The sequence below is a fragment of the Ursus arctos genome, unplaced genomic scaffold, assembly GCF_023065955.2.
Source record: "Ursus arctos isolate Adak ecotype North America unplaced genomic scaffold, UrsArc2.0 scaffold_28, whole genome shotgun sequence".
In the NCBI taxonomy this organism is placed as follows: domain Eukaryota; kingdom Metazoa; phylum Chordata; class Mammalia; order Carnivora; family Ursidae; genus Ursus; species Ursus arctos.
The window spans coordinates 38,091,556-38,112,808 of NW_026622963.1; the positions used below are offsets into that span (position 1 = coordinate 38,091,556).

Consider the following 21,253-nt stretch of genomic DNA (forward strand, 5'->3'; position numbering starts at 1 on the left):
CCCTCTATGGTTTTGCTCTGGAAGGGGGCAAGTGCCGCTCAAGGGACCCCAAACTTCCAACCTTCTATCAGTCTTGGGAATGCACCCTATCCCTCCTGGTGGACCCCTGTGACCTCATCCCTCATCACTTCTCCCCGACCAGTCCCATCAGTTTCTCCTCCCCCAGTAGGTCTCTCATAATCTCTCCTCTAGGGGTTTGCCTTTCCTGAAGACAGAAGTGGGGAAGAGACATACTGAAACTTGTCCTTTTTTTTTTTTTCTTTTTGTTAACAAAAGTTATTTCGGTGTCTAGGGGAGAAACTAAAGGTAAGGTTTGAACTGTCCATGATGAGGTCGGGGAATATACGTGAGGTTCAGTGGGGTGGAGTCCAGAGCCGACGACCAAGAAAGAATTCTTGAGGCGTCTTTGGTGCAAAATGGTGGTTTATTAAAGCAGGGGGACAGGACCCGTGGGCAGAAAGCTGCACCGGGGTTGTGAGGGGTGGCCCATCATATACCGTCAAGTTGGGAGGGGGTTAGGGATAGCGTAAGTCCCTAAGGAATTTTGGGAGCAAGGTTTCCAGGACCTTGAGGGGGCTGGCTACTGTTGGGAAAAGGTCATTTACTACCGTCTAATAAAACCTCAGTCATGAGACCTTCAGATGTATATCGGTGGGCCTTATGCCTGGGGGATGATTGCCAGCAGGTATCTTGGGGGGGGGGGGGTTAGAGATAAAGGAAGTTTCCAAAGGAACTTTTATACGTTAAAGTAGACTTACAGGATCTTGGTGGAGGGGAGGGGGTCCGGCTAGGATTGCCTTTTGCCCTTAGCAAAGTATTAACGTGGAGGCAGCTGAATTCCTAGAGGAATGTCACCATGCCTGTTTCAAGGACTTGTCAATGGGCTGTAGGGAGTAAGGACTGTTTCTTTGTCCTTTAGGGCAGCCAGGAGTGCCTGAGGAATGTTGCATGCATCCCATGGGGGGGGGGGGGGACAAAATTTCTGCTTTGTCCTCAGCTTGCCTTCCGTTCTCTCATCATCCAGACAATCAGGAAATGCGGAGGAAACGTGAATACAGACCCCAAGCTCCAAGAGAGGAGGGCTAGTCCACTTGGTACTGATGCTCTGTCCTTGAGAAGGAGCTGTGTGGGCACCCATCGACATCAGATGTAGGGCCCAAGGAGGCAGATCCAGGGAGCGCGGCACGCGGCAGAGGCGCCCCTCCAGGGAACCCAAGCCGTGGGGCGGAGTACCGACACCCGCCTCTCCCTGTGGAAATGCACCTTCTCGCCCTTTGCCTTGTGTTTAACCAAGAGAAGAACTATACTAGCTATGTAAGTAAAAGTTAATTTTTAAAATTATGTGTGCATAAAATATTGGGTGTCTGCGAAGGTTGACGTTCCCAGGCAGTCATGTCAACCCCGTCGTAAGGAAAAGGTAATATTTATCATTGACATTTCACAACAAAAAATGGGGCGTGCTATTGGAAGATTGCAATATATCTTTTATTGACATGTTAGAAATATCTAGACGGTTCCATTACTGGGATTGGGACACGCCTTCGAGCACATCGTCAGCTTGAGACTCGAGTCTAATGCCACAGAGAACCAGTTCAAGCAACACACGGTATGTCCAAGGCGCCCACACACGCAGGAGGAGGGTCAGACAGCCTGCACTCTGCAGGACACCGTTTACTCGACGACGTTCTAAAAGACTCGACAGTGGGTTTCAACAAACAAACAAAAACTGGCTTTGGAGCATCTAGAAATTAAACCGGAGTTCCAGACTTTTAAACATTCGACTCCTGCTCTAGAATATATTTTGATAAACATTCCAGAAAGGCTTAAGTCTGAACTACAGTTTGCAGCTAACTCTTGTAGTGACGGTAGGATTCCGAAAAGAAAAGCTCATCTCTGACCTAGAAAACAGAGTGGAATCTAAAATTACATTTTTAAGAAGCATCTTGTGAGGTTTGTTAATGTGGACAAAATTGCCTGTTTCTGCATCGACCGTGAGACAGTGCCGTGGTCCTACTAGTTTGGAACAGTCTAATCCAGCAAATGCATTGTCAAACAGGGAGGAAGATGGTTCTGTCCTGGAGGCGGTCCAGAGAAAGGCCAACGGGCAGGTGGCAAGTGACGGAGGCAGCCCACGAGTGCCCTAAGGCACCTGCTATGGGCATTCGTGGGACGGACAGCTTATTCCGGAGGAGTGGCTGTCACGTTTCGTGTTCTGCCTGAGACAATTGCCATGAATGTGCCTCATTCACTACTTAGGATAAATTAGGCTTTCAAGTCTTAGCTAAAAGTTTGGGGAAATGCACATGTGCAGTATATCTACTAGCAGAGATCCCGTGGATCTGTAGATCCCACCGTGGGATCTACTAGCAGAGATCTTGTGGATCCGTAGATCCCACGGTGGGATCTACTAGCAGAGATCCCGTGGATCCATAGATCCCACGGTGGGATCTACTAGCAGAGATCCCGTGGATCTGTAGATCCCACGGTGGGATCTACTAGCAGAGGCTAGCTTTCACTGGCAGTAACAACGGGTGGAGAGTACGTGTGTGTGTTTAATGAGCTGCTGAGATCAGTGATTGTTGGTGTGATTCTCTCTCACGTGTTGGACAGTTGTTTCCTCGCCTGCGATCATGTCTGTTTGGTAAGAATGGTTTGTGACTCAGTGGTCCCGAGGAGCATATGGGCTGTCCACCCTAAACCAAGTCCAGGAGCCCTAGGTTTTCACTGGCTGACGTGCTTTCCTTCCCTCCCTGCAAAGTACAAAAGGCCACCAGCACTCCCGCGTGTGTGTTTGCCAGCAGCCCTGAGGGCCCGAGTTATGGACGGATTAGTCGTCCTACTAACGCAGTTCGACTGGCTGCAGGTCAGCGGGAGGGCTGACCCAGCCAGACCCACCCCCTCGTGCGGCTTTGTTGGTCTTGACAGATTTCTGCCAGGTACACTGTCATTGTCCTCGCGCAGCAGTGATCGGCCCAGGGGATGTTGCCCCAGCAGCACGTCCGGAGACATCTCTGGTCGGCGCGGCTAGGAGGCTGCTACTGGCGTCTGGTGGGTTGAGGCCAGGGCGTTGGGGAGCCTCCTGTAACAGCCCCCATAGCAAAGACTCATCCTGCCTAAAAGTTTGTTAGTGCCGGGGCTGAGTACGGGCCTGCCCCGAAGGAATGATTAACAGGTAAACATTCGGCTTATTTCTAAGCATCGTCAGCACTTTTGTGGGGGATAGCCAGATAAACGCCTAGCAGATGTTGTTACAGAAATGCTGTCACGTGTAGAGCCGATGTGGCCAAATGTATTTTGCTTTGCCAGTGTACTTAGGGCTCAGAACTGTGGCATCCCTGGGGATCTCAAAGAGATACCTGAACTTTTCAGCTGGACTTAACTCCATTGCGTGTGGGACATTATGGGTTATTGGAGACTTGGAAGCGTCAGAGATCTGAAGATGTGAATCAGAATCGTCTGCCTCCTATCCAGGGACTTGTCCGTGCCAGGCCCAGCAGCGGGCACGTCCTTCCCCCTCACCCTTTCAAGGTGGATCATTGCCAACCCCATTTTGCAGAGGACGGACTGGAGGCTTGGAGCAGTCACCAGGCCGGGAAATGATGAAACAAGGGTGCAAACCCAAATCTCAGAGCCTTTACTCATTTCTCTGTGGGATGCGACCCCCAGGGACCACCGAGTTCTTCTAACTCTAGGAGCCAACGTCTCTGAGCAGCAGGAAAGGAAAAGTAACTGGAATGTGCCTTTTTCTGAAATGTGCCTACATCCCTCCAAATGTGCTCGGTCTCTGCTTCCCTTCCTGGGTGGATGGAAAGGGTCGTTCCGGTCATTTCTACAAACCTCCCGTCATGTGGATAATTCAAACAAAGCAGAAACCGGATTTTTCTTGAATTACCTAGACAAGAGTAGCTGAAAGGACAGTCCACACCCTTAACATGTTCAGGCTGCAGAGTTCGCTGCAGTCCCACGGCTTCCGGCCTGAGAAGCACCCTCTTGTGCTTTTCATCTGTGCGGGTCCCATCATTATTTATCGTTCTGGCTTTGGGGGAATCTCACCAAGTTTGCTCAAGAACAAGCAAGAAACGGGTCTATTCTGGAAATCGTATTACATTGACGTCCAAATTAATTAACAGCTCTTGCCTGTTTTTTCACAAGATTTCAACAGAGAGCTAGTGTCAGGGTGGGAGGGAGGCAGGCTGCATCTCTGAGGCGCCCCGAGGATGGCCCGTCGGAGTTCAGGGGACACGTGGTTACGACAGTTGGGGACCCACTGCACAACGACAGGTGCACGTGAATGCGGGGTGTGATGGGGCAGGGAAAGATCCGGAGCGAGCGGTGCTCGACAGCACCCCACCCACCCGCGCCTCTTCTCTTCCCTCCAACAGAACGGAGCCACCAGCTTTCGGGGCTCAGGGCTGGTGCTGAGCTGCTGCACGTCCTGACAAATGTGGAAGCCTCATCTCTGTGGGCACTTTACCGATGTATTACAAAGGGCGTGCTCTGAATACCCTCTTGGGATCTACGTTCTTGTTTGTTTGGCGGAGAAGAGCTGGCGTCAGGGGCCGGGCTCATTGCCCTTGCTGTGTTCCTTGCAAACCCCGAAAGCTTTCCTCCATTGGAGATTTTTTTTTTTTTTTTTTTTTTTTTGGTGATTTCATGTCTAGAACCCAATTATCCTGAGCTCTTTTCAAGTAACGCTGTACCAACCCAGAGATCATTTCAGCGGGGACGCGGGGCCGGCTCCACCCCTGCCACCAGCGCCGACGGACGCGCAGGGTCTGCACAGCTGTGTTGTTCTGATGACGGCACCTCTCACTAACTACACAGAGTTTGTTCTGAGACCCTCTGCAAGCTTCTAGGTCATGACGTCTTCGAAGTCAGACAGCTGCTTCATCTGCTCCACTTGCATGGAGTGCCTCCTGACCAGCTGCTTCTTACTCCTCAAGTCAACTCTCTTGGGTGAACTTGGAGCCACGGGAACCATGGATTTGAAGCCGCTAGCAAGTGGAGAAGAAGGTTTGCTGCTCGATCTGATATCGGGGATAGGTGGGTTCAGGTTTACATTTAAAGGCGGCAGGAAGCCAGGCCTGGTGTGCGAAATCCGGTCCAGCAGCAGCGTTCCAGAGCCTCGCCTCTCCAGGAGATGCGGCGGCCGGCGGCGTGCCGAGTTGGGGGACGTGCTGGGCGCGGCGTCCAGGGACTCCCGCGAGCCGTGGAAGAGAGCCAGGTGGGAGCCGTTGAGCCTCTTCCTGTCCAAGGGGCCTTTGCTTGACTCCAGGCCAACGGAGCCGAGCGGGTCAGCGCCTGCCTGCAAATCCAGATCATGCAGGTCGCTCTCCAGCCGTTTGAGGGACACCGGATCTTTGAGAGCAGGGGGGCCTGCTGGACTGACACCAGCTTTGTCCTGGTCGACAGGGAGAGTTCCTCTTCGGGCCAGACGAGGGTGGGGAGCCTGGCCCTTCTCGTAGGCCGCCTTCCAGGACGCCGGTGCCGGAGAGGCTGCGATCTTCAGAACCTGCTCCGTGACCGTGGGAAGGAGGGTGGGGTCTTTGCCGTCGATGCTGTTGGTTCTGGAGAGCGGCCCCCTTTTGGGGAAGGACACATCGCTAATGCTCTTGATGACCTCACCGTCTGGGCTGGGGCCACGCGTCTCGTCCTGACGCACGTTAGCAGCCAGCACGGACGGCGCAATCAGGCCCCAGGGTTCAGACTGGAGCCTCTTCAGCTGGGGCAGGCGGGCCCTCTTGAGGCTCCCTACTTTCCTGGTGGGGGACCCCGGCTCGTTCAGAGCCTTTGCGGTGTTGCAACCACCCAGATGCCCTGTTTGGAGGCTGAAGAAATCATCTTCCCTCTCACTGGGTGGCGAGCCCAGGCCTGGAGCCTTCAGTTCAATATCGGAGGGAGTCGTGCATAGTGGAGGTGACTGTCGGTCTTCCACTTTGGGTGAAGGAGGGACGTTGAGATACTGTTTGGTGGTTTTGGTGCCTGAGGGTGATTTATCTGTTGTTATAATAATCACCTCCTTCCCTTTGGCTTTGCAGGCGTCGAGCAGGTGCTTCAGGGCGTCTTTGTCATCGGCGTTTATCGCGTAGACCAGGGCTGAAGCCCCCGTGCGGTCCTCGAGGCTGGGATCCGCTCCGTTCTCCAGGAGCAGGGAGACCACTTCTCCCCCAGCCCTCCTGATGCAGGCGTGGATGAGAGCCGTCTTGCCAGACTTATCCTGGATGTTGGGGTCTGCCCTGTTGTCCAGCAGGTACTTCACCATCTTGGACTTGCTGATGCTCTGCCCGTCCACGTGTTTGGTGATGCACGCCACCATGAGAGCTGTCTCCCCTTTGTCATTGCTTTCATTGATATAAGCACCCCCTTCCAGGAGAAGCCTGGTCAGCCTGAGCCTCCCCAGCCACACGGCCTTCAGGAGCGAGTTTCCGTCAGTCCTCAGCTCCGTGGCGTCGTCCATCGTCCTGGCCTCCGCACCTCCGAGCCCCCGCGGTGATCAGACCTAGCAAGGGAAGAAGAGAGAAGAATGCCATGTGTTCTGTAGGTGATCTGAGGGCTGTGGCTGGTACAGGGCTGGAGACAGGCGTATCCCGGCCCGAGCCCGAGCGATGCCGGCGTATCCAGCTTGTCCGCATCCGTTTCTTCATCTGTAACGTGTGTGGGGGCCGGGGGGATGCTGGCAGCTGCCTCATAGAGCCAGTGTGGAGATCGGATGAGAGCACGTGCAGAAAACCCTTAACCACAGTAGGGCAGGCGACACAAGCCCAGCACATAGGAAGCAAGACGAACCCGGCACTGGGCTGCCTGCCTGGTACTTACCTCAAATGTCGTGTAGGAGACCGTGCTCCCGCGGGGAAAGGTGCACGTCTGCCCTGTTGGCTGCCGTCGCCCCGGCATCGAGCAGCGAGCCACACCTCACGGGTCACCTCATAAATAACTGTTCACTGCATTGTTCTTCCAGGAGGAAACACGCCAGAACGGTGGTAGAATTATGGACAATTTTCATCCTCTTCTTTTTGCCGCACTTCCTGAAAGAAGCATGCATTACGATTGTAATAGGGGAGAAATCAGAAAAAAAATCACTGTAAAGCAAATTCAGTCTCGCTACCCTCCTCCGGGTTGTAGTGTCTACTTTGCCAGCAGGTGTCAGAATCCTCCCCGTCCTCCTCCTGGTCCTCCAGAACGACGCCACGCCACGTCCTTCCCATGGACAGGTATGGGGCAGAGGGTGGACGGGACTGCATGACAGCCCACACCACAGCGGCCTCAGCGGAACGCTGCCAAACCTGGCTTTTCTGGTTCGGTTGTCCCCACGTCAGTCCCTGACTTCCTGCACCCGGAGCCCCCAAACCCGGTGTTGCTGGAGAGGCCCTTCCACGGATGAGGAGAGATGGGGGCCCCTCCCTGGCCCACGTCGGTGCCGGCACAGCCCCTCCACGGGGACTCCGTCCCTCCGGGCTCCTGCTGAGCAGACAGCCACAGCTCCTCACCGGACGCACATCATTCCTCCCCCGACCCCACTACCCTGAGCAGTTCCTGAGCGGTTCATAACCTCTGTTAAATTGGAAGTCGAAGCCTTTCCTTGCCGAAGTTGAGAGATGGGTCTATACCCTTTATAAATTTTTAATACATTAATAGGTACTTGCAATTTTCTCAAAAGCCCAAACCACACTTAAGTATGTAAAGACGAAGAGCTCTCCTTACACACACACACACACACACACACACATGCCTCCGTGAAGCCACTCTCTTCAGAAGTGACCTCAGCTAACCGTCCAGTGTGTCTCTGCTTCTCACGGTGCTTTGCTCGAAGAGCTACGCCTCAGTGTGATCGCACTGCAGTTGTGTTTGTGTTCCCACAACACGTGCATTGCAACTGTCCCCCATCTCTGTGCTTCCTTCTTCAGGCTGCTCCTGATCTGTGTGGGTGCATGTGTGTGTGCGTGTGTGGGTGCGTGCAGGTGTGTGGGTGTGTGCATGTGTGTGCAGGTGTGTGCGTGTGTGGGTGCGTGCAGGTGTGTGTGAGTAGGTGGGTGTGTGCAGGTGTGTGTGTGTGTGTGGGTGCGTGCAGGTGTGTGAGTAGGGTGTGTGCAGGTGGGTGTGAGTAGGTGGGTGTGTGCAGGTGTGTGCGTGTGTGGGTGCGTGCAGGTGTGTGTGGGTGTGTGCAGGTGGGTGTGAGTAGGTGGGTGTGTGCAGGTGGGGGTGGGGGTGGGTGTACAAGCATGAGGTAGGGCCTTTCTCTTCTGTTCCCACCCTCCCCACTCCTCTCTGGTCCTACATAAGTAAGATCACTTTATTAAGGTCTTACGTGTTAGGTGTGTTCGTCCCCTCACGCTGGACATTTGAAGCAGGATGTCCACGCGGTTGATAAAGGAGAGGGAATGCGCAGGGAAAACGCTGCCTTCTGCTCCATCAAGAGCCCCTCACCTCCAGCCCAGCCCTCCCCAGCATCACCATGGCTGCTCCCGTCCCTACACACACCGTCTACCTCAAACGCCCGACTTTTCTGTCCCTTTCAGCGCTCTTCCTGTTTCTAACAGTAAGGCCACCCTGCTCTTCTTTAATTATTCAGCATCCTGTAAGCCTCAGCTCAAGTGTTACTTCCTTTTTAATCAAGAGGAGAATCACTCAAGATCGAAGCGGGAGGGCGGGGTGAGATTACAACTGACTCATACCCAGGCTATATAAAGAACTCCCACAAATCACTTCCTCCAAAAGAGGATACACAAATGGCCAATAAGCACATAAAAAGGTGCTCAGCCTCATTCGTAGTCAAAGAAAATCAAATTAAAGCACAATGAGAAACCACTACACGTGGTGTCTAATTCAACGTGGCTAGAATTAGACGGGCTGGTCTCATACCAGGGACGGATCAGGACGCAACCCGACAGGAGCCTGTTGGTCGGGCATCGAGCAGCCCTCCACCGGCAATTCCGTGCCCGGCTCGTATCTATGGTAGATGGAGAAGCTTGGCCACAAAGTCCTCCCATCCCCGGAGCATACCACCTGCAAAGAGATATTGCCCCTCCTCCCATCAGGACCTGCTTTGACCAATAAAACACAGCCAGAGTAACCGTGTGTGTGTGTGTGTGTGTGTGTGTGTGTGTGTGTGTTGAGAGGCAAGGCCTCTGTGGACCTTGCACCTCCCACTCTGCTCCTTGTAAAGACGTGTGGGCTGTCCTGCCAGCAAGGACCCACGGAGCCCCGCCGACCAGCCCAGCTGACCACACGTGTGAGCGAGGCTGCCTCGGACCAGCCGGCCCCCAGCTAGATACAACTGTGGGAACGAACCCAGGTGAGGCCAGCAGAAGTTTCCAGAGCCCGGTCCAAATTGCAGAAACATGCACAAATAAGTGGTCATTGTTCTAAGCCACTCGTTTGGGGATGATTCGCTCACATCAACAAATTACCAGTAAATCCATGCAGCCAAACATACAAAAATGCTCCCAGCAGGACTATTCATAAAAAGCAGAAACTAGAAACAGCCCACCAAGAAGAAAATAGAGAAATCATCGTATAGGCATATGCTGGAATGCTTTACACCATCTTTGCATTCTCTCTTTCTCACACTCACACACAACACACAGACGCTAACCCCCCCACACACACAACACAGGCACACAGACCCACACTCACTGTCGCACTCACACACACACACAACACAACACAACAAGAAAAACTGGATACGGCCTCTCCTGGGCTCCTTAATACTTTGCAACCTTCTCTGCTGATCTTCTGGGTCAGCCTCCTGCTCAGAGCGCTGAGCCTCCTGGGCCCCCCGAGCCCCCGGAGCAGGAATGCGGTCTTCTCTCCCTCATCAGCTGTGCCGTAATTGGAAGGAGGATAAAGGAACAGTCGAGGAAAGGAGGAAGACACGGGAGGAGGAGAGTGGGAAGGGTATGAGGATGGACTGCGGGGTTATCTCTCTGTGTCCCGTGTGGGGCAGACCATGTCCCTGCAGACTCCTTCAAGGTCCAGGGTGGGCAGGCAAGGAGGTGGGAAAGGAGGGAGAGGAGGGAACAGGACAAGGTCTCTAGGAGACGCTTCTCTCCTGCACTTGGAGTCAGTGGCCCCCCACTCCCCTGAGCTCACACCTTGTCCCAAATCCCAGCTCCTAAGGAGAGAACAGAACAGAGACAATGCATTCTGGTTGTTTCTCAGTTCATCCACGCGTATGCCACTCTCTGTGTGTGGGGAGGATTTCTCGTATTGTCTACAACCATTTTTTCACTGGGTGCCTCCCAAATGACCTTCCTGAATGACAGAAATGCACGAGCTTTGAGGGAGGACAGACTCAGACCCTCAGCTCACCTTGCAGCCCCGTCACATGGCCACCTGACAAGAGCCCTGACGTTCGTTCGCTTTCTGCACACCCCAGACTGACACAGTCCTGTTGACCTGCCCATCTCAGGGTGTTGGCCACCCGCTTGGCTTTCTGGCCCGAGTGGCCTTGGCAAGCTGTGCACCTTTCCCACCGTCATAGGTCAGGTCAGTGCTACAGGTGACAGGTGGCCCGAGTCCCACACCTGATTTCAGCTGACCAGGAGCAGCAGTTTCCCCAACGAAGCCACTGGGCGCACAAGTGTGGGCACATTAACCCTTTCTAGAGCGGATGCTGACTAATAAGAGGTGGGGTGGGAAGCAGATGTCAAGCAAACTCTTCTCCCTTTCTTCCCCCGAGATCCTGTTGTTGGCGGGTTTCAGGGATCTGGGTGGGGTGCAGGAGATGATGTGACTTCCCCAAGGCTGAGCTATCAGAGTGCTTGCCGTGAGGCTGTGGCTGGCTCCGTGTCCCCTTGTATTTGCTCCTCCCCCTTCCTCGCTCCCGTTTTCATTCCCCCTCACTCCTACGCCCGACAAAAGTGCTAATAAACTGACATGTTTTTATTTGTGAAGCTTGAATGAAGTCATATTACATATAATAAAGTAAACCGTGACTGACACACTGGCATGACTTGTCATTCATTCATTCATTCACCATCAAATATATGTGTCAACATACGTGTTAGGCATTAAGGACAAAGAAAAGTGTAGAAGTCAGGCTTGGAAGGGTCTGGCTGGAGGCTGGAGGTCGCCTAGGAGCCTCTGAGGGATGACGAGGGTCAGAAGCACCAGGGTGGGGAGGGTAAGGAGCATCGAGCCGGAGAGAAGTTCTAAAGCAGAATCGAATAGGGACCCACTGGACAGCGGGAGTCAACCAAGGTCTAATTTACTCTAATTTGGGAATTCATCCCCTGTTGTGCGTGGCAGAGAACGAATATTAGGAATACCTCACGCAGGAAATATCGATGTTTTTCATGGTTTCTCAGCTTGTCAGAAGGAACCCTGACCGTACGGGCCTGACACATGCCCAGAATTTTGAAACCCCGAGCACCTGGACTGTGCTAGGCACCATGTTTTAAAATTAGCAACTCCAAAATGGTTTTTTTTTTCACATGTTTCAGCAACAGAGTTAACTGAGAAGTGAGCAAAATTTTCCTGGTTCCTTCCCTGTTGTCTGCCCTCCTTGCGCACCCCCCCCCACACACACACCCTTCTCCCACTCACTGCTCAGGGCTGTTTTCTGACTCCCTCAACCCCACCAGAGTGGGAAGAACGCATCTTCCAAAGGCACAGGGACTGGAAGAGAGACACCAAAAACTAAAACATCACCAACACCAAAAAAATAAAATGATGCTTTCTCTGATGGAGGGGGTGGGTGGATGGAAGTGGTTGCCTTTTTTGTCCAGAAACCCTTGGATTCTTTCACTGTCCATGAAATTATGAAAAATCTAAGATTTTGGAAGCGGTGAGGAGCCATCTTGTCCAACCGTTCCCAGTTTAGAAATAGGGGCTTTAAAGACAGACTGAGTCTTTTATCTGGCTGCAGGCAGGCTCTCCCCCTCCCGCGTCTCCCCACACCTGTAGCCTGAGCAGCGTAGATCAAGGCTGCACAGAAAAGGGCTGGGGGCCAAATGTGGCCCTTGGGGACGTCTTGCTTGACTGACACAGTGTTAATTTTTTAAATCTGAATGTTTTAAGAGGAATCATTCATTGTGCAGTTTGGCAAAGGCCTCGCCATTCTCTGCAGTCTTACAATTGGCGTGATGCCTCGACTCAGGCTACTTACCTAGCCTCTGTATAGATGTGTGGGTTCATGACACAAGGCATAAAGGTAAAATACTCGGAGTACAAGTCAGGATGCTGTGTTTCCGTTCTTTCCATCACTTCCTAGCTTCTCACCTCTACAGGTTTGTCCGGAAGCTCCAATGAGCTAAGAGATGGAGAAGCCCTTTCCGTAAACTTTACAGTATGGTGTGCTTCCGTGAGCCATTATAAATAAGGTCACCAACAATTCCTTCAGGGCAGCTAAAATACCATCTGTTGTACCTCTTCCTCCTCGAGTCACCTTGGCATCAGATTTCCAATTAAACTTCCTTTGTCTGGCACCGAGGTAAATCAGAGGGCTGAGGCATTGCCTTCAGTTTCAAGACTATTCGTATTCGACCCTAGAGAGGAAATTGTGCAAAAGGAGGAGAACCGACAGACTCCTGCAAACGTCTACAAAGTGTCTCATATTCCTAGGAAAGGCACTGGACACACACATTGCTGTACTTAGTGACCAGGGTAAGTGTCCAGGACTCTACAACACACGCTTTATACTTCTGGTTATGGCCTTGATCTTGTTTCTTGCCTACTTTCTCAACTTCCTCTTCTCCTTCTCCTCCTCCTCCTCCTCCTCTTCCTTCTCTTCCTCCTCTTTCTCCTTCTCCTTCTCCTTCGTCCTCTTCTTCTGTTGCTGTTGAAGGACATGAACTACACAGTGTCGTTTCAGCGACATAAGCATATGGCTGTTCTTAGGTTTGTACGCATAAGTTTGCACACAATTATATCTTAATGAATCTCAACTACTTCTGATATGTATCAAACTGACATCTTGTGGATCTTTATAAATTGCCTTAAAGTCTTTGTGGAACAAAATAAAATAGAATCAATGAGCACGTATTCGGTTGATCTATAAAACTTGCTGTTTCCACGTAGGTTAAACAGTGGTTTACAAAATCATTTTCACGTGGTTCCACCTGATATTTACAGTGCTTCTCTAAATGCACCCTAGGTCTGTAATCGCTCCACCATCCAAGCTCCTGAGGTTGTATGATTGCGGAAGAAAGATTACAGAGTAAAGAGGCAGGCGACCTGGATTCTAATCTCAGCCCTGATACCAGGTGGCTGTGTACCCACAAGCATCATTTTGCCAAATGAAGAGAACTCCAACTCTGCCTTACAAGATTGCTTTAAGGATCAAATGTAGGCCATGTGTGGACACTCTCTACAAAGTCCTGTAAATATCTAAGGAATTATTATGTTGAATCAAACTCCTCCAGGATCCTCCCTCTGAGCCCTGCTCTGGGGTACCCAGCCCCTAGCCCAGTGCCACTGCCATTCATCACCCACTCTCTTCCTCTTTCAGTCACCTGCTCCCCCCTTTCTGGCCCCCACCTCCTAACCACAATCCGCAGTTTGCAGAGTTTTTCCACCAACAGGATCTCTTTGACCATCTTCCCCTGCACTTTTGCAAAGGACGCCTCATTACCCTAATTTTGCAGACACAGAGCCTGAAGTTCAGACAGGTTGGGTGATTTTGCCTAAGAGCCCAGGTTTGTAAGTGGTACAGCTTTGATTCAAACTCTGCCCCTCTGAACCCAAGTACAGAGCTCAGGCACACCTTTCCACTGCTGCAGCCTGGCGTGGGGTTGACAGGGGCGGTACAGCACGGCCGGCTGTGTAGACTGGGACGGGTTACCGATTCTCTCTTGCTCCGGTTTTCTGATCTGTAGAATAGGGATAACAGCACCCGAGCTCTGGGCGTGCGTAACAACAGCAGAACGCATGTAGAGCGCTTAGCACAGGGCCTTGGCACAGGTGAGCGCTCGATAAATGCTAGATTTTGAAGGAGTTTGGGTACGCCTTTCAAAATCCAAGAGGCCACACCGTTTGGCGGTAGCGTTCGCGGAAGCGTGGGGATGTTTTATACTCCGCCTCTTCCTTCCGCAGTCACGGGAAGCAGTTAGAGGCGGATCAGAAGCTGAGCCCCACGTTAGCGTTTGCGATTCAGGAGTCCTTTCTCCCAGCCCTGGAGGCGGCGACGGGGAGCGGCCCCGGGGCGGAGAGCGGGTGGCGCGCAGGGGCCCGGGCTCGGCTCCCTGCCCGGCGCTGTCCGAGGTGCTGGACGCCGGCGGCGCGCGCTCCAAGGCCGCCGCTGTTCCTGGGCATCTTCCAGAAGCATCTTCCAGGGCGTCAGGTGCAAACCGCGCGGTAAGTGCTTCTCCATCATGGCTCTGAAATGCTCACATTCAAACTCTTCACAATTTCTCGAACATTTTCAGGATCATAACCTCTCACCACCCGATCCTCATAGGTTTCTGCAAAAATGTAGGCTTTGCTCCCTTTTCAGTCCCTGCAGAAATTCAGACGCCTATCACCCAGCCCCGCTCCGCAACCATTTCCTACAAAAATCCAGGCCCCTACGCATCTCACCCCCACGCGTCGATGCAAAAATGAAAAAATGTAAATCCATCTTCCACACCCTTCTCCCACAATTTCCTGTGATAAAAGCAGACTCTCGTTACAGCCTCCCACTCCTGCCTTAGCTAAACGCGTGGACTTACTTCTGGGGAGCTCAAGATCCCTCCCACCCTTTGGACCAGGGGAGACCCCTGGGGGTGCGCTTACCTGGTGGGGACTCTCACCAGACGAGGCCAACCGAGTGCAAGCCACCGGTAGGGCCATTATTCCAAAACCAAAGTCCGGGGTGCCTGGCACTCCCGCCCTCAGCTTCGGGCTGGTTACCAAGGGCACTGCCAGGCTGAACCGCGCCGGGAGCTGGGATTACCCCGGGCCTCGCGGGTCCTGTTGAGTGACTTGCCCAGAACTTCGTCAAGGTTCATAAATAAAAGCCCTGCGTCAGTACCTTCTGATCACCCCCTTGCTCCTCCAAGTTCAAATGAGAACAGGGAGTTCTTCTTTAAGAGAAAGAAGGAAGCGTGGACGATGAGAATTGCGCCCAGTTCTGCCTTGCCGGTCTCCTGCGCAGCCCGGCCCTGCGCTCCGTCCCGGGCCCCGCCGGCTGGCGAGCGCCGCTGCCCGCCCGCGCCCGGAGCGCGTCTCCAGCCGCGACGCTGGCGGGCTGTGTGGGTGTGTGTGCCGGGGAGGAGCGAGCACCGCGGGGGCAGCGGGGGCGGGGAGAGGAGCCCGCCGCCCCGCCCGCACCCCGAGAGCTGCGGTCAGACTGGCCAGACCGCCTCGCCGGCGCCGGGTGGGGGCTCCCGGAGTCGGGGGACTGGCGGGCGTGCTCCCCGACTCTGACGCCGCACGTGCGGGACGCGGGTAGGGATTCGAACTCGTGTCTCCTTTGCTCTCCACGCGGCTCTGCCTTCTTCGATTTCCTTCGTCAAACACCCTCGGATCCAGAATGTCCGTCCACAGCGTGGGAGGGAGAGGAAGGGAAGAGCGGGGACTGTGGCAGTAAGAGTCGGGGGGGGGGGGGGATCTGATTATCTGCGTTCCAACCCAGCTCCCTCCGCGCACCTCCTCCTGGTTCCAGGACTTCCCGAGCGGCCACTGGCCAACAGCTCTGTTTCCTTTATAGCAGAAGTAATTCCTGGTTGTTGTGTACGGTGCAAAGCACAGGCATTGTATTTACAAAGTAAGCGCAGCCCCCGCCCCAGGCTCCGTAGACCTCCAGCCCCTCCCTCGGAGGTAGCCCTGTATTTGCAAACCAGCCCTGCTGGTACAGACTGTCCAGGTAAACAGCACACGTGGGTTCCATTTTTCCTACGAAAAAGGTCCTACCTCTTGAGTCGATTTTCATCATTTACATTTTCCTAGAAAATCGTCCATCTCATTTACCATTTCAAATTCACGGGTACAAAGTTACAACTAGCATTACCTTATAATTTTTCATCTCCTCTAAATCTGTTCTTATATCCCCTTTTCATTCCTGATTCTGTTGCATTTCCTCATTCTTTTTGGTGTCTATATGTACCCTTACTTTGTTGTGGTCGAACTATATGATCTATGTAATTTCCATTTTGTAGCCTATTCAATGACCAATTTAAACGCAAAAACCATTTTCCTCATACTCAATGAGAGAAAAAATGAACATTCCATGTTTCTGGATACAAGCATACGAATACACCTGTAAAGTTAATTGCATAGTATTACCCTCTACATCTTTACTCTTATATTGGTTAAGAGCAGAGTCTGCAGTCAGACTGCATGGGTTTATTTTTTTTAAGGTTTTATTTATTTATTTGAGAAACTGAGAGAGCGAGAGAGCATGAGCAGGGGGAGAGGCAGTGGAAGAAGGAGAAGTAGGCTCCCCGCTGAGCCGGGAGCCCAGCTCAGGCTCCATCCCAGGACCCCATCCCAGGACCCCCAAGAGCAACCACCTGAGCTCAACCAGCTGAGCCACCCAGGCGCCCCAGACTGCATGGATTTAAATCCCACCTCAACCACTTACCAGCCATGGACCTTTGGTGAGTCACTAAACCGGTCTGATCCTCAGTTTCCATCTCCATAAAATGGAATTAATAATAGTATCTTCTGCAGACGGTCGCTACATTTATGGTGAGCATCGCGTAACTACAAACTTGCTGAATCACTGTGTTGTACACCTGAAAATAAGGGAACATGGTGTGTCACTAGGGTCTATTTCATGGGGCCGGAGAGGAGGGGAGGCTGAGTTAACACGTGTACGATGTTTAGTGCGCTGCCTGGTAAGGAGTACACACTACGTAAGGCTTAGCTGTGTTTGTCTACGTGAACCAGTAACATTCACAGTAAACTGTTAAAATGTTTCAGGATGCTCGGCTCCATTTATTCAAGAAAAGTGTATTGAGTTTGGGCTGTGTGACCACATCTGTGTTTTCTTGGTATGCACTAGAGTCAGCTGTGAACAAGAAAGACAAGTTCTCTGCCTTCGTGGAGGGACCTTCTAACAATCCAGATTTGTCCGCATCTCTTGGGGTATGTTAGTGTGTGTGTGTGAACCAATGTTCTGCCGTTCTGCACCCCCTGTTTCATGCAAGACAACATGAGGTAAACATTTTGCAACGTCCTCCAAATCTGCCTTCTGGTAGAATCTCGGTCCCTTCCCCACAGACGCACCCTATATGCCAGACCCACTTGATTAATAACAGCAATGATAAGAATTTTCAAGAATCATCAACACTGATAGTAGCGATAAACAGGTTTGAATCCTTCCTGTTGTCAGTGCCTTCCAGCCAGAGACGTCTAGGAACACACCTGTAGTCGAACAAGTTGGGTTTATTACTTGTTGCAGCGAGGGAGAATGCACACCCTGGAAAACAGCGGGCCTCTCAGGAAGAAGGTGTTGGAGAGAACGTGTAACAGCATTAAGGCTTTGGCTGGGGGATTTGGGAGAGGGTCAGTCCACTCTTAACAGAGGAGAATCGCATCAGATGGTGTTCTGACACACCAAGAAAATTATGAAGTGATCCTTGGTGCCCTGCTTCCCATGCACTCTGTTTTTAGAGATAATTGACATATATTAGTTTCAGATGTACAACATAATGAGTCAATATTTGTATGTCTGTATTGCAGAACGATCACCACGATAAGTCTGGTTAATATCCATCACCTTACACTGTTATGATTTTTTTTCTTGTGATGACAACTTTTCAGATTAGCAACTTTCACATATACGATGTAGTACCTCTTCTTAACCACAGTCCCCTGCTATACATTATGTCCTCATGACTTATTTCACACCTGGGAGTTTGTACTTTGTGGCCCCTTCCCCCGTTTTGCCCACCTCTCCCTCCCGCCTCCGGTAATCACCAGTCTCTTCCCCATTCCCACTGGTACACACTGTTCTAAGCCGGGGGAGGGATGGTGTTTGTCTCCCACTCCTGAGCAGTTTCCCTGCAGGGGCTATATTTCCGGTCAGTCTTGTCTGTAGGGAAGACAGACGCAGAGCTCACTACTGAACCTCTTAGCTAGAGCTCTTAGCAAGGAGCCGGGAGTCATTGGATTCATGGTCTTTACACAGACTGGGAGGCTACGTTCGAGAGCCGTGAGGTTCTCTCCCAAGGTCACACGGCAAATCAATCCCAGGGCAGCCAGGCCTCTTGGGGTCAGCACTGTGGGTCTGGATGTGTTCCAGACTATGATAAATTTGTAAATAGATTGTTATTATGAGTGTTTACAGGTGTCATCTAGAAAATACAGATAAGATGTGAACTGTTCTTCCTGTCCTTTTATTCCACTTTTTAAGGTTAAGTAATAGTCCCTTTCACATGCTTTTACTGCACATTTAAATCAGAGAAGCTTTTTGCTGCAAGTATCAGAAAACCTGTCTTAAACAAACAAAGAGGGACTGACCTTCTTATGTAACAGAATGTCTGAAGGTGGGCCATTGCTGATGATGGATCAGAGGCTCAAAACTTCCAGGGCCAGTGGTCATGCTTGTGGCGTTTCCCTGGAATTTTCCAGAAGGCTGCCATCAGCTCAAGCCATGACATCCACACCCCACACAGACGACAAGGAAGGAGGAGAGCCGATCACATCTGTCCCTTTTACTGGAAGAGCAAACCTGTCCCAGCAGTACACCACACAGCCAGGTTCCCCTCGGATCTATGAGAGATGGGACCTGTGCGAGGGATATTGGGAGAATGGAAGCCAGATTGCTGTGATTGGCTTAGACCAAGAAATGATTCCTTTCCTTGGTCTGGTCTAACGCCGCTCCAGATGAAATGGAATTCCATTAGCAAGAAAACACACAGGAAATGAATGATGTGAGTGTCACAGTCCTCGTTATTAAACACTTGGGAAACGCAGAGAAGCAAGAAAAAAGAGGTGATCGATAATATTTATAATATATAGGTATAATTTATAAAACTAGAATTAAACAATAGAGTACTTTGTATTAATCTTGTATGCCTTCTTTTTTCCTTAAAAGATCAGCCATAAAGCTATCGAGTTAGATTTTGTTGTTGTTGTTGTTCTGTGATTTATTCCCACATCCTTGCAGGCCGTTCTTCTGCTTCATTTTTATGCTGACAGTATATTTTAGGGCATACATGAGCCAATTCTCTGTTGAAGATGTAAAGATTTCACGTGGTTTCTCTCCACTGTAAATCACCCTGCAGTGAGGATCTCTCGTTAATCTTCAAATTTCAGAATTCTTTCCTTAGAGCAAAATATGTGAGGCTTTCGACTAAAAGGTATGCAAATTCTCAGCATTTTTCTACAGATTTCAAATGTATCCTTCGTGAAGACTGTATCAATTTTCATTACCCCTTGCTCATAGTGACGTGGGTCTTCAACCACAGGAGATTTCATCGTTAAAGAAATTGGCCAGAATGATAATTAAAAATGTATCGGTCATTGTTTTCATTTGTATTTCTTTTATTACCAGCCAGGTTGAATTTTGTTTTTAAATGTTTATTGCCTAGTTTCCTGTAAATTGCTCTTTTGTATCTTCCAAATTTTCTCTTGGTGTTGGTGATTCACACTTGAGTAGGAAATGGACATAAAGTAAATTAAGATTGTTCATTATTTCCCAGAGATGATTGCTATTACTCATAAGTCATGAAGGTTTGTGTGGGTTATATATTCCCCTCTCTCTGTCTCTCTCTTTCTTTCTGTCTCTCTGTCTCTGTCTCTCTGTCTCTTTGTCTCTCTTTGTCTGTCTCTGTCTCTGATTTGTCTATCTGTTACTGTTTCTGTCTCTCTCTGTCTCTCTGTCTCTATTTCTGTCTCTGTCTCTCTGTCTCTATTTTTCTCTGTCTCTCTGTCTCTGTCTTTGTCTTTCTCTGTCTCTGTCTCACATCTCTCTCTTTGTCTCTCTCTCTTTCTCTGTATCTTTGTTTGTCTGTTTCTCTTTCTGTTTCTGTCTCTATCTCTGTCTATCTTTCTGTTTCTCTGTGTCTCTTATTCTATCTCTGTTTCTCTGTCTCTCTGTTCTCTGTCTCTCTCTCATGTCTCCCATCTATCTACTACTTACTTATCTTATGATTATTTCCTTTCAATAAATACCCAAAAGTCAGATTTCTGAGTTCATAGATAACAAAAACATTTAGGTTTTAAGTAATAATAGTCAGATTGTCCCCTGAAATGTGGTACTAATGTATCAAATTCGTGATACCCCTCCTGAGCCCCACAGTAACACTATTTTTTTTTTAGTATTTGCCAACTGAAGAGGCAAGCTTCTAAGTTCTCTCTGTGCTCATATCCTCCTTTGGTGCTCCCCATGTTGGCTATTTGGGGCCTCTTTTCTCTTTTTTCTTAGTAAGAACTGGTCAGGGCTGATCTAGTTCCTTGTTTTTCTTCCACAGACAGATTTTGACATTTGTTAATTGTGGCATTTTTCTATTTTTAATTCACTGTTTTACTTTCATTCCTATTAAGTCCTTACCCTTGTTTTCCTGTTTCTTTTGCTGTTTGTTTCTTAGCTTTTTGAGTTGAATTCATAGTTAATTCTGTCTTACTCTTCTTTGCACACAACTGAATTCTTTTAAGGATATAAATTATCCTCAGGGCACAACTTTGTCAATTCCCCTTTCTTTTGTTGTCTTCAAACTGAAAATAACTTTTTGAAAAAAATGACACTTAAATAGTAATAGAAATTTTAAAGAAGACAGAAAAGTACAAAAAAACCACAGAAAATCATTTGAAAGCCCACAATTCAGAGTTAGCTATTATTAACATGTTGGGGAACATCTTTCCAGAAATTTGTTTTATAAATGTATATAACAATTTTGTGCAAATGGTGTCCTACCATACTTTTAACAATAACCCGTATTAAAAAAATGTTTTTCTCCGAATGAACGTAACACACATAATAGCTTTCAGTGAGTCCATTGTATGAATACAGTATCGGGGCACCTGGCTGGCTCAGTCTGTTGAGCGTCCAACTCTTGATTTCGGCTCAGGTCGTAATCTCAGGGCTGTGAGAGTGAGCCCCGTGTCTTGCTCCGTGCTCAGCAGGGAGTCTGCTTGGAATTCTCTCTCCCTTTCCCTCTGCCCCCCAAATAAATAAAAAAAAATCTTAAAAAAATAAATGTTATCATTTATTTAACCAACCTACAGGGGATGCACATTATAAGTTATTTCTGATTTTTCACCGTGATTTACAACTATCATACCTTAGTACAATTGCCCAGCCATCTTCGTAGAGTAAATACCTACAAAAGAAACTGCAGAGTGAATGTGGGGAAAATATTAAACATTAATAAATATTTCTAGACAGTCT

The 21,253-nt window shown here is 50.1% G+C and overlaps 1 protein-coding gene across 1 annotated transcript; it reads right to left on the reverse strand.

Annotated features, from left to right (window-relative positions):
- Positions 1-4,852: 4,852 nt before the first annotated feature.
- ANKRD34C (ankyrin repeat domain 34C) lies at positions 4,853-6,457 on the reverse strand. The gene has a single exon (XM_026510611.3). It carries the CDS (start codon positions 6,455-6,457, stop codon positions 4,853-4,855), a length of 1,605 nt encoding a protein of 534 aa, XP_026366396.2.
- Positions 6,458-21,253: the final 14,796 nt, after the last annotated feature.